Source organism: Pempheris klunzingeri, chromosome 12 (assembly GCF_042242105.1).
Source record: "Pempheris klunzingeri isolate RE-2024b chromosome 12, fPemKlu1.hap1, whole genome shotgun sequence".
In the NCBI taxonomy this organism is placed as follows: domain Eukaryota; kingdom Metazoa; phylum Chordata; class Actinopteri; order Acropomatiformes; family Pempheridae; genus Pempheris; species Pempheris klunzingeri.
In genome coordinates, this window is record NC_092023.1 from 21,379,688 (window position 1) to 21,392,383 (window position 12,696).

The 12,696-nt window shown below is 43.4% G+C and overlaps 1 protein-coding gene across 1 annotated transcript; it reads left to right on the plus strand.

Annotated features, from left to right (window-relative positions):
* Positions 1-753: 753 nt before the first annotated feature.
* exo1 (exonuclease 1) lies at positions 754-12,239 on the plus strand. The gene is made up of 14 exons (XM_070841184.1): positions 754-803; positions 1,759-1,939; positions 2,070-2,189; positions 3,543-3,666; positions 4,039-4,176; positions 4,632-4,844; positions 6,049-6,236; positions 6,390-6,492; positions 6,582-6,795; positions 7,806-7,992; positions 10,415-10,910; positions 11,082-11,168; positions 11,257-11,453; positions 11,987-12,239. The coding sequence occupies exons 2-14, from the start codon at positions 1,779-1,781 to the stop codon at positions 12,096-12,098; spliced, it is 2,340 nt and encodes a 779-aa protein (XP_070697285.1). The 5' UTR covers positions 754-803; positions 1,759-1,778; the 3' UTR covers positions 12,099-12,239.
* The last annotated feature ends 457 nt before the right edge of the window (positions 12,240-12,696 follow it).

A 12,696-nucleotide genomic window follows, 5' to 3' on the forward strand; every position in this document is an offset into this window, starting at 1 on the left:
GTAAAGATGCAACATTCTAAAAATCATAGATTTGGAACAACCAACTTCTCTTGCTATGGCTGAAAGGGTCGTCCCTTTGGCCTTCATCTGGACAACCTGCTGCCTGAGGGTTTGTCTGATAATTAAGGAAATTAGCACCAGGTGCCAGATTAACACCAATAACTGGGAGGTGTCTGAAAGTGTTCTCTAATTTTGATCAGTGTTCTCTTTCAAATAGTGGAATATTCAGAATATATGTAACTCATGAAATATGCTTAAAAAACTGCTATTTTACTCCTGTTTGGATCATTTCAAATAGGACTAAGCAGTGACCTTTAAATGCAGGAAACTGTAGGTTGTTCTCTAACTTTGACCTCCACTGTAACTACGTGCTGTCTTCGTGCTCGCCCCTTAAACAGCGCAGTCCACCCCTGCGGTCAGCTCAGGCAGCTCGGCATGAACACCGGCGTGTCGCGTTTCACCAAGAAGCGAGGGCGGGGAAACTAGCTGTACACGCGGCACGAGGAAACTGTCACCGATGATCAGACATCGGCAAATGGTGTGGGAGATGTTATGACTGATAATTAGTTGTACCAAAGTAAGCAAGAAACAGGCCGTAGCAGCACTGTCGACACGCCTACGGGGCGTACCGGTCAGGATTCGGAGCGCTTCTCTTCTCTTCCGTTAAGCCTGCCCTCTTAGCCCATCGGCCAATGGTAGCTGCCCGTACTCAGGCGCTTGTTTTGCCGCTAAAACTGAACTGGCTCCAGCCTCTGCCCGCAGAGCCGAATGTCTGCCTGTGTGGGCTGAAGTAATAGCAAAGGGTAAGTTTTAATTCGGTATTCACTGACACTTAACATTATGTTGGAAGGCCACCGTTAGCCTTGCATGGAAGGTTCCGAGCGTGAGTGAAACGGTCCTCCTCGTCCAGCTACTGCTCCGTCGGATAAACTTTGTTCTTTTCCAACCAGTAGCACTTTGTGTAAGATGAAGAGACTGAAGACTGCACTAAACCGGCGTCCTCTGTCTAACACTCGATACGAGGACGGGACGCTCTTCCTAACTGTACTGTACGGAGAGATTACTATATTGAAAACGTACAGTTTACTGTATACATGCTAATTAACAAACATACACGGCTCTTCTAACCCCCCACCCCCCCCCACCCCACAGCATATATACATGTATTTAGGTTTCATGCTAAATTCGGCGCACAGATCCTCCCAAACAGGCCTCCAGTCAGCTGGAATCTCACGTTAAAATGGTGCTTGGTGTCCCCGAGCTGCGGCCCTCTCGTGTGGTGGGGGCAGGTTAACCGATCACTACTACTAGTGATCGGTTAACCTGTCGGTGTTATTCCGTGTGTTAGCGTGCCCTTCAATGATACAGGTTCCAGTTTTGTACTTGGGCGACATGCTGTGCCTTTTTAAATGTGAGGAATCAGTAGAAGCTAGTTTGTTTGTCCAGTAACAGGATAGTGTCCAGTAGGCCCAGTCACCAGAACATCAAACAGGAAATCCAGATCCTCTTGTTGGATAACACTGTCCTCTGTCACACACTTTCTAAACCCACGTGGGGAATGGAGCAGCTGTTTTGTGTTGTTACTTATGCAAATGTCTCTGGTAACTGATTTAAATGCAGTAAGTCAACCATGGCCCCTCTTACATTAGTGGAGGACAGTGACAGTCGTGTGTTCATTCTGTGGAAAGGTCTTAAGGTTTTTTTCCTTGAAAGCATAAGCAGTTGGTTTTAGCAGCATTGTTCCTGGCTCTTTTACAGCGTCGAGTAGGCAGCTGAAAATGGGAATCTCTGGACTGCTGCAGTTCATCAAAGATGCAGCAGAGCCCATCAACGTGAAGAAATACAAAGGGCAGACAGTGGCTGTAGACACGTACTGTTGGCTGCACAAAGGAGCATTTTCATGTGCTGAGAAGCTCGCTAAAGGAGAACCAACTGAACAGTAAGCGTTCTTCTTATTCTAGATGAATGGAAAAGAAAGTGTGTTCAGAAATATGTTAATTTACGGTGTTGTCTTCTTATAATGACGGTTAAATGTCCTGATACTGACAATTTAACTTGTCTGATCCTAGGTATGTGTGGTACTGCATGAAATTTGTGGACATGCTGTTGACCTTTAGTGTCAAACCAATCCTGGTGTTTGATGGACGCAATCTGCCTTCAAAACGAGAGGTGGAAAAGGCTCGCAGAGAGTGAGTGTTAACCGTGACTGTGTATGGATGTGCGACGCATGCTTATCCCAGACAGGTTTTGATACAAGTCCCGAGACTGTTCCTGCTTCTCAGATGAGAGACTGTGCGTTTCCTGGTTTTGCAACATAATACGTTGAAAGGTTTTGCGTTTTGGACCATCTCTCGGACAAACCATTTGATGTCAGCTTGGGTTCTAAGATGTTGTGATAATCATTTTTCACTGTTTTTAGACCAAATGATTAATAATAAACAATAAAAGGCAGATTTATCTGTCCATTGTCTACACCGCTTATCCACCAGGGGGAGCTGGAGGCAATCCCAGCTAACTTGTGGACTCTGGAAAATGACAGCAAGTTATTCATCATGGCTGAATACAGACACACTGCTCCACGTCTCCACAGACAGTAAAGCAGCAATAGCATTAGTTTAGTTGCACACAACAAATCAATCCGAACAGTGCCAGTTGGCAGCACTGTGCACACCACAGAGCGAACTCCAGTGTATTGTCAACAAAGTCAAGGAATTGAACTGCAATAAGCACCATACAATGTGATGCCACTTTTTACATGTTACCGACAAAGCAAGAAAGAGTGTAACTAAAGATCAGAGGTCAACTCCATCTCTATCAATCTATCTATCTCTCTCTATATCTCTATCTCTGTCTATATCTATTTCTGAAATATCTTTGGAAGAGTGTATGGGACACAACAAAGAAAGGATTAATCTAGAAACTAGTCAACAGATTATAGTTGCTATCCTGGGGGATGAGTAGCGGGGCAATTTTAGACTGGGCTCCCCTGGTCGAAAACTGTATCAACGAATACTGAGACCAGAGTTAGGAAAGGAGATGCTACAGGTAGGAAACAAACATCTCGCAGAGTACTGGACAAAGACAGGAATGTGATCAGAAAACAACATGGAAGTGTGCTGCGTTACCATTCAGCATTTCTGAGAAACACAGATGGCCTGTGCCAAACACAATAATCCAGGGTTTTTCATACCAGGTAAACACGCTCAGACAAAGCTTAGTTTATTGTGAAGGACTGCATTCCAAAACAGTAACAGTGCAGCATTGTTAATGTGTGAAGGTGCAGAGAGGAATGTACAGACCTGCAGACAGGTGAGACCAAACAACTCCTGCACACTGAACGTCTTGGTGTCAAAGATATGGAAAAAACAGTCCTACTTCTCTCTTCGCTGCTAACACTCATTTACTAAGACCCTTTCTTTTTGTAAGTGTCCATATTATTGCCCAGAAACACAGCCTTCAGTTTTCTTTCTCGCTGTGTTTCAAAATCTGACTTTTTAACAATTAATTGTGATAGCACTAATTGTTTCATTAATCTGCCTCAGGCGCAGAGAAGCCAACCTTCAGAAAGGCCGACAGCTGCTACGTGAAGGCAAAGTGTCTGAGGCCAGAGAGTGTTTCACCCGCTGCGTTAACATCACCCCAGCCATGGCTCATAACCTCATCAAGGTGAGGACTGCCTGTCTCCTGCCAGGTTGAAGTAAATGATGAGAGAGAGAGAGTCATCAGTCGAAGACCCTGAGTCGACTCACATTTTGTCAATTGAATCTGCTACTATTTATTTATTTAAGCTGCATCATTGTACACAGAGCAATGCAGGAGTAACAGCATGTGAAGCGTACAAACAGTCTTGTCTCAAAGTAACCACAAAATTCACTGTGATGGGAAGAGGAAAGTATGATTAACAACGGTGTGCATCGTGACGTGTTGATTTTTCCTAAAAAGGATACAATAATGTTTAATGTGCCCACAAATACATGCATCCAGCAGTGTTTCATGTTGGAAGTGTTTTTGTGTGTTTGTGTTGTTTTTTTGAGCCAGGCAGCGAGGGCGAGAGGGGTGGACTGTATTGTGGCTCCATATGAAGCCGATGCTCAGCTAGCTTTCCTCACTAAATCTGGTTTGGCCCAGGCTGTCATCACAGAAGACTCTGACCTGCTGGCATTCGGCTGCAAAAAGGTATGAAATGTAGCTGGGAGCTGCATCCATGTATGTAGATATGGAGGAAACCTGATGGCTGTAAGGGTGATGTCACTGGCTGTTGGCACCATTCAAACAGAGAGGGTGCTTATTTTGTGTGTATTTATTAATTGGCACCTTTTATTAATTATGCATTTATTCATATTACACTTTTTTTGTTTTGGTTTTTTACCCTGTGCAGGCTGCTTTACCTTACTCTATTATGTACTGTCTCTAATGTATATTATATGTTAATGCAGAATATGTGGCCTACTGGACATCTGAATTTCTCCAAGTGAATAAAGCATATATCAATGTAGCTAGTGCTTGGCCAGTGTTTTTTTTTTCAAGTGCTTTAGTAGCCAACCAAATGTTAGACAAAAGCAAACAGAACTGAACCACGGCTCACACATTCCCACCAACTCAATAATCAATCGTCTTTCCCAATCATGCAGGTAATCCTCAAAATGGACAAGCAGGGCAACGGCCTGGAGATAGACCAGAGTAACCTGGGCCGCTGTCGCGCTCTGGGGAACGTTTTCACAGAGGAGAAATTCCGCTACATGTGCATTCTCTCTGGCTGTGACTATCTGGCTTCCATACACGGCATCGGCCTGGGCAAAGCCTGTAAGCTACTGCGACTGGCCAAAGATCCTGACATCCTCAAGGTTAGGCCGCATGTTGAGACGGTGATGTTGGATTATGCATGTAGCTAGGTAACAATTACTTGAGGTTGGGATCCAGAAGGTTTTAAGGACAGATCAACATGGCAACTAAACCTGCCTCTGTTGGAAACTTGTGAGGGGCTCTTTACACACTGTATATAGAGAACATAACGCCCCAAAAGTGACATCACGATGACAGCAGCTGTATCGGGGATCATTTTGGCTCTATTTTTGTACAGCAGAGAAACGTTGTCCATCTTCTACGGTCAATGTTAGCTAAAATACATCTCCCTGTTTGTATTTATTATCCTAAATGTCCAGGGAGTATCAAACAGGTTTTATTGTGTGGTTCAGGGAATATCAGTCAAAAGGGTGTTTTTTCATTCATTTTAAGACTAACTTTTACGTGGTTTTGCAAATGAACTCTTCGTGTTTAAATGATCAGACTGAAATATAGACTAAACGTTTGCTGTGTCAACAGTCAGCTCCTGGAAACCATCACCATTCCTAGAGGGAATTCTGACGTGTGTAATGTGATTAAAATTAATATTGTTATTTTATAAAATGTATTTTTGGCCTGGAAATAGTAGAAAATAGTCTGAAATCAAGGTCCTTTTACGTTTTCCCCGAGCCATCAACCACATCTAATTTCCAGTCCCAGTTGTCTTGGAACTCAGTTATCAGTTGTGGGTGAAACAAGCTGGGACAAGCTTGTAAGTGTAGATTTCTGACTCTTCTCAAACTCATTTGTTTTATAGTCTGACTCTGAATAAAATATTTAGTGCAAACATTTCACTGAAAAACTGAAAAAACAAAAGTACTGAATTCAAATCAACCACATAAACTTAATACATCTCTCCAGTAGAGACACTTTTAACTCAACAAATGACAAAGAACAGAAGCACTTTGCATGGTGTGTATTATTTACACCACTAATTTAAAAAATGCTTTCAATAATATGATGCAACTAATTAGAGATTAATGAATAACATGAATATCAAAAGATGACTACAAATACACGGTAAGAACTGCACAACAAGATTATAGTTTTAGAAAATACAAAAATAAATGCAGCAATATATAATTGTAGGTCAGCAATTACAATCCCACAAAATGTTGTCTGATGTAAAAACCATTGTGTTGGTAAAACTCTGTGGTAGTCCTCCAGTGGCAGACTATTTACTGTGAGCTCTCTGCATTCTGTCAGGTGATCAGAAAGATGGGCCAGTATCTGAAGATGAATCTAGTTGTCCCTGAACAGTACATCGAGGGATTCACCCGAGCCAATAACACCTTCCTCTACCAGCTGGTGTTTGATCCTGTCAGGAGGAAGGTCGCGCCCCTCAACATGTACCCAGAGCACATGGACCCGGCCACCCTCAGCTATGCTGGACTGTATCCTCCTGTCCAGAATCACACCTGACGATGTGTCACCTTTGTGAATAATGGAACTGATTTAGTGACACCCTTGGATATATTTGATTTATGGGAATTTGGAAGTTCCTCTCAATCACCTGCAAAGTATTTAATCCTTGATGTTGAATCCAGTAATCTAGGAGATGACAAAGGCATGCAGATGGCCATTGGAAACCTTGACGTCAACACCATGGAGAAGATAGACGACTTCAACCCAGACAAACCCCTTCCAAAGGTATCTGATCACAATCAGTGGATTGACTCCTAATGATCAAAATGAAGCATCACATTTCATTCAAAACATATTTGCAATTTTCTTTTCAGCCCTCTAAACCCCGCAGTCACAGCTGGGACAAATCACCAGTATCCACTGGGTCCAGTATCTGGAGCAGAGGCTTCAAGTCATCATGTGCTGCCCTGCCCGAGTCTGCTGCCTCCCCAGAAAGGCCTCCCTCCACCAGGGGGAAGGAGAGAGTCGCCAGCCTGAACGGTCTGAGGCTGCCCTGCAGAGAGTTGCAGGTGAAGAGGCCACGAGAGGGTGAGCCGATAACATGCAGCATTTAGATTTCTGCATGCTTTTAAATACAAATACAAAGGGGTTCTTGTTCTTGTGGGGTTTTTCACAAATTAATTAATATGCAGTTCAACTGCAGAACATTTTTGCTGTTTTTGTGTCAAGTGAATAAAATGCAATCATTTATTGTTTTTTCTTTAACACGTACTTTTCTTTTCTTATCGACTTCTATTTATTTAGTTTGATAACTTAGGAATTATCAAAAATATACATTCACATGTAGTTTGCCGGCATAAAACCTGGACAGGAAGAAATGCTAAAAGAGGCATGCATGGAGTTCGAACAGTCTCATGAGTATTAACAGATGCCAAGTTACACATCTAAATGCATAAATACATGCGAGTGACTTGTATCTGTTAAGCTTCATCTGCCTCTAATTTGCAACTGGTATAGCATTTGTAGGTCAACTTTTCAATTTTAAATGGAAATGCATTTGTGAATGTTGGCAGATTGGTGGGTCCTTCTGAGACTGCTTTACTACACCATGTGAGACAAAAGATTCACATCTGCAGGAATGACCAGGTGCTTTCCAGCAGGTGGCACTAATGAAACACTTATGGATGCTAATTCCATGATGCTAATCACTGTTGCTGCTGATCTGCAGGTGCATGTGTGAGTGAGTCTGCCATCTTGGACAGCTGCGTACAGTATCATGAACAAGTGGATAGAGTTGCATTATGACTGCATATGTTAATTTTTCAGTTTCAAGTACGAACTCTGTAGAAAGTTGCTGCCGTTTTTGTCTGCAAAATTCATTTGAATCAGAAACTGCTTTTAATCTGCCTGTGCTGTCTCATGGCAGAGATATAACCTCAGCGTACAATTTATTTGTTCTCCTCATTGGGGAGGATTTGATGCCAGAAATGAACAAGACTTGGTGTGAGCTTCTGCAGCTTTAGTTTGTGCCAATGAAGGTTTGGTGTTAAACATTACAGGTTCACCCAACTTTAGAATATGTCTTTTGTCTCCCATAGGCTCTAGTATATCAGACCAGGACGTGCTGCAGCAGTACTCTGCCTCCAGTCAGAAGCGATCCAGGTCAGAGCAGCAGCCAGAGGAGCCAACATTAAGCGGTCAGCCCCACCCACGCAACCGCTTTGCCACCCTGCTGCAGAGGAGGAACCAGGAAGTTGAGGAGGACGGGCAGGTCACATGCAGCAGGTGACATCGCAGGAGTTCAGCCTCATCTAATGATCATCTGTGCAGAAGTCTAAAGTCAAAAAGGCAGGTGTGAAGCAATGCTGTAAAGTAAGAATGCTTTCAAAAATAGAACATTGTTTTTGTCGATTTACAAAATGCAAAGTGACAGCAGAAAAATCTAAATCTAATCAGTATCTGGTGTGACAACCCTTTGCCTTCTAAACTTAATCAATTCTTCAGGTACACTTGCACAAAGTCAGGGATTTTGTAGGATCATGGTCAAGTGTGTGACACAAGGTAGTTCTACTGCATCAGCAAGGTCTCCCCCAGGCAAAGATTCCAAAGCAGACTGGGGTTTCAAAAAGTGCTTTTGAAGCTTTTTTTAAAGAAGCACAAAGAAACAAGCAACGTTGAGGACCACAGACACAGTGGTTGGCCAAGGAAACTTAGTGCAGTTATGCATTATGCTCACTTCCCTTCGAAATCTGAAGATGTCCAGCAGTGCCATCAGAAACCAGTGGAACCCTGGGACATCATCAATACCATCAGGGAGGCGTCTGATTGGCCCCAGATTTCTTCTGCAGCAGGACAACGACCCCAAACATACAGCCAGTGTCCTCAGGAACTATCCTCAGCATAAAGAAGAACAAGGAGACCTGGAAGTGATGGTGTGGCGCCCACAGTGCCCTGATCTCACCATCATCCAGTCTGTCTGGGATCACATGAGGAGACAGAAGGATCTGAGGCAGAATACATCCACAAAAGATCTGTGGTTAGCTCTCCAACATGTTTGGAACAACCTGCCTGCTGAGTTTGTACCAAGAAGAACTGGTGCTGTGTGGAAGGCAGAGGGTGGTCACACCAGATATGGATTTGATTTAGATTTTTCTTCTGTTTGCTCACTTTGTATTTTGTAAATTGGTAAGAAATTAATATTACAATTTAGTATTTTTGAAAGCATTCTTACTGTACAGCCTTTCCTTACACCTGCCTAAGACTTAGGCACCTAACCTAAACCTATAACCAGTGTAAACATTACAAGATATTTACTTTTTTTTAAGAATCTGTTTATTACAAACTTTGGTCCTCCTGATGTGTTTGGAATTCAAACTCAAGTTTGTTAAACTTACTGTATAAAGGATTTTTAACTTGCAGTCAAGATGGCTGTGAAGATAACAAATGGAGATTATTCATGTCGTATTGCGCATAACTGTATTGGATCATAATATACGAGCGGTGGGCTTCTGCAGCCTATGCTGGTATACAAGGCAGGTACAACAAACTGAATGAAATGCACATGTGAAGGCACATTGTAGAGGAACGCCAGCACTTTCACCACAATCTGGAATCCTGCACTGTCTGTGAGAGAGTATGGTTACATATTAGCTGTGAGAGAAACCTTTATAGCTTTAGTTATCACTTTGGCACAGTCTGAATCTGCCTAGTGTACAGTGTCTTTCTGTGGAGCAGTTTATGCTTCAGCAGAGCAGGGTTATATAAGAGTGGGCGGTGCAACAACAGAGACCGTCCTCTGTTTGAGGTTTTGTAGTTCTCCCGTCCCTCAAAGTCTGTCACTGTCGGATCAAAATCCACTCGTGTGTCACAGTTGAACTTGACACAGAAGAATACTAAGCCGTTCACAAAGAACCGCTGGTGTGAACGGGGCTTCAAGCTGACTAGCTAATGCATTGTATCTCATTTCTTTATTTGTTTAATTCGTGCTTAAATAGAATGTAACAGTTTGTTGTTTGGGGAGTTGTGTGGTAGAAATATAGATCCATCTGCTGCCTATCAGATTTGTTTTTGGTATCAGTCAGATCTGGATGTTTTGAACTTGAGACAGGACCAGGCTAGTTTTGTCCTCCTGCCTCCAGTCTTGATGCTAAGCTAAGCTAAGCTAAGCTATCCACACCCAGACTCCACATGTTTGCTTTCAAGGCTGCAACTAACAATTGTTTTCATTATCAATTAATTTATCCATCATTTTCTCAATTTGTTGTTTGATTCATAAAATGTCAAAAAATCATGTCAAATGTTTGCTCAGTGTCTCCAAAAGCCTAAAACCCAAAGATGTTCAACTTACTGTCATAGAGGACTAAAGAAAGCAGAAAATATACACGCATACACTTTTTTTTCTTAAAAAATGACAATTAATTGATTATCAGAGTAGTTGGCAACTAATTGACTGACTAGTTGTTGCAGCTGTAACACAGACATGACTGATGTTTATCTTTGTTTCACTCTTTGATACAGTATATATAATATTAAGTATATTTCCCCAAATCTTGAACTATTCCTTTAAACCAAGGGCTTTACTTTAATTGTGATCACAATATTTACTAATTCTGAATAGATTTCTAAGTTTTTGCCATAGTTGTGCAGCTTTAGCATGCAGTGAAATGAACCCGGCCATCCTGATGTTGGTGTTTATACCCACATGTAGGTTCTTCAGCAGCTCCAGCGCTCAGGAGGAGCTCCCTCAGGGTGTGGAGCACACAGCTGTGAGTCCCACTCAGGACAACTCTCCCAGCACCCAGACCAATGACAGCGATGGTCCAGACCTTCCATCTTTGGACACCCCCAGCCCGCCTCCATCGCCAAGCACCACATCTCCCGTCTCAGCCAGTCAGGGCCTCAGGCTGTTCCACTGGTCAGGCAACTCCACCTCCACTGAGCAATCAGAAACACCGAAGTCCACCTCAGGCCTGGCTGCCCTGCACCACTTTCAGTATAAGAAGAACAGTTTCTCCTCGTCCACAAAGACTCACAAATCCCCTGGAGACACGCCCCTCCCACGTCTGTCCTCCAATGATGGAAACTCAGTGGGCAATGATGATTTCCCAGACTCTCCTCCGTCCCAGGACAGTGCCTACTTCTCCCAGTCTCAGCCTGTCACTTTGTGCCACAAAGAGGAAGTCCCCACCCACAGCTTCCCCTCTGTATGTTCTTAAAAGTCTCCACCACCTTTATGCGTGTCTTTACATCCATTGTGGTTAGGTCAGCCCTCACACATGCATCATCGTTTTAGTTTTCTGACTCATGGGTGGGTGTGCAGGGGACTGCCTGGTAACACTGTCTTCTGTTCTTACGTGTCTCTTGTGCTTTCCCAGGAAATGAATTCAAGCAAAGATTCAGAGCCAGAGCTCAGTCCCACACACTCAAGAGAAGATCAAAGACCTGGCACGCTGAGGTCAAAGGTCGGTTTGTTTTGTTTTGTTGGCTTAGAATTGAGCCCTTCCACTCAGTCCGCCATGTTGCATAGTAAAAATGCTGTTTTCCCTCCAGGTTTCAGGGCTTTCTAAGCCAAAGTCCAGCAGCCAGGTTCAAGCCGGAAAGGTGCGAGCGCTGGGCCCGGCCAGGGCCAGTGGACTGAGAAAAAGACCTGTGAGTTCTGGGAAGAAAACCCTCTCCCCCAATAATGAGAACAGCCCTGGTGTCCAGGCCACCATCAGCAGCCTCTGGAAGAACTTCAGCTTCAAAAAGTAAGAGAGACGGAGAGAGAAAGTCAATCAACAGAACATCTGAATACAATTCTTAACATGTTCTTTACATTTGTCGAGTAAACATCAGGAAATATCAGGCTAATGTCTGGATGTCTTATCCTACCTCAAATAATGGCTTAAGACCATTTGCTGTGCTCTTTTAATATGTCGGATTTTACAGACTTGACTTTTTCTTTGTTTTAAGCTACAGCAAAGTGATGCTCCCTAACGGCTTCTCAGTGTATTTTCTGAAGTCTGATCCACACAGATCTGTTAAATTCTGTCACTGTGACCCAAACAGTGACTAGAAGAACTGATTTCAAAGGGTAGCCCAACTGAAGCAGAAACCAGATTGTTCTCACTGTTAAAAACCACACAGCAGGAAAGAGGAGCCGATTGAGGCCGAAGACTCCAACTTAGATATGGGAAGTTGTGTAAACAGAGTGGCATTGTTTCATGTGGCTGTGATGCCAATATCTTTAATCAGTCACATAGTTTGTGTTGGATCAGCCCACAAGCCTTGTGTTTTTCAGAGATGCCCAGAAGATGACTGTCTGTCAGAAAGGAAAGCCCATGTCTCCAGTCAAAGACAACCTGCTGGCCAGCTCACCTCAGACGGATATGAACTTAATCACCAGCTTCTGAGGGATGCTTTGAATGTTTGTCACTGTGCTGAGCACGCTGTGTGGGAGTGAAGCTTTTAAACATACCATGTATGTTCATGATTTCTCGTCAACCTGTATGTCTTAATGAGTAGTTTTTTAAATAAATTGTGACCCAAGTGTATCCTGTGCATCCTGTTGAGTTTACTGACTATACACCAGTTGTACAAAGTGACACATCTTCTTGCTATCGCTTCAACACAGCAGTCAAAGAACACACCTAGTCACCCACAGATCCAAGCTGAGGAATGTGCCGATAAGCCCGCAGACTTCAGATCAGCGTGGAGTGTCTTCACCTGTCGGCCTGAACACAAGCTCTTTCTGTGTGTTGGTGCACAGAAGAGAACTGGCTCTCTTGCATCACAGTGGTGGGGTGGCTAAAGGGTCAAAACCTGCTGGCTGACGGGGGCCTCTGTGGAGTTTGCGTGGGTTCTCTGAGTATTCCGGCTTCCTGCCACAGTCCAAAGACGTGCAGAGTAGTTTAATTGGTCACTAAGTTGGCTGTAGGAATGAGTGAGTGTTCATGTTTCATTTCAATAATTTAAAGGCCCACAGAAGTAAACCTGCACAATACAAAAGCG

Coding starts and splice junctions, on each gene's coding strand:
- exo1 (XM_070841184.1), top strand. CDS start 1,779: ATGGGAATCTCTGGACTGCTGCAGTTCATCAAAGATGCAGCAGAGCCC. Junction 10,911..11,081: donor CCACCCACAGCTTCCCCTCT/GTATGTTCTTAA, acceptor GTGCTTTCCCAG/GAAATGAATTCAAGCAAAGA. Junction 11,169..11,256: donor CTGGCACGCTGAGGTCAAAG/GTCGGTTTGTTT, acceptor TTTTCCCTCCAG/GTTTCAGGGCTTTCTAAGCC.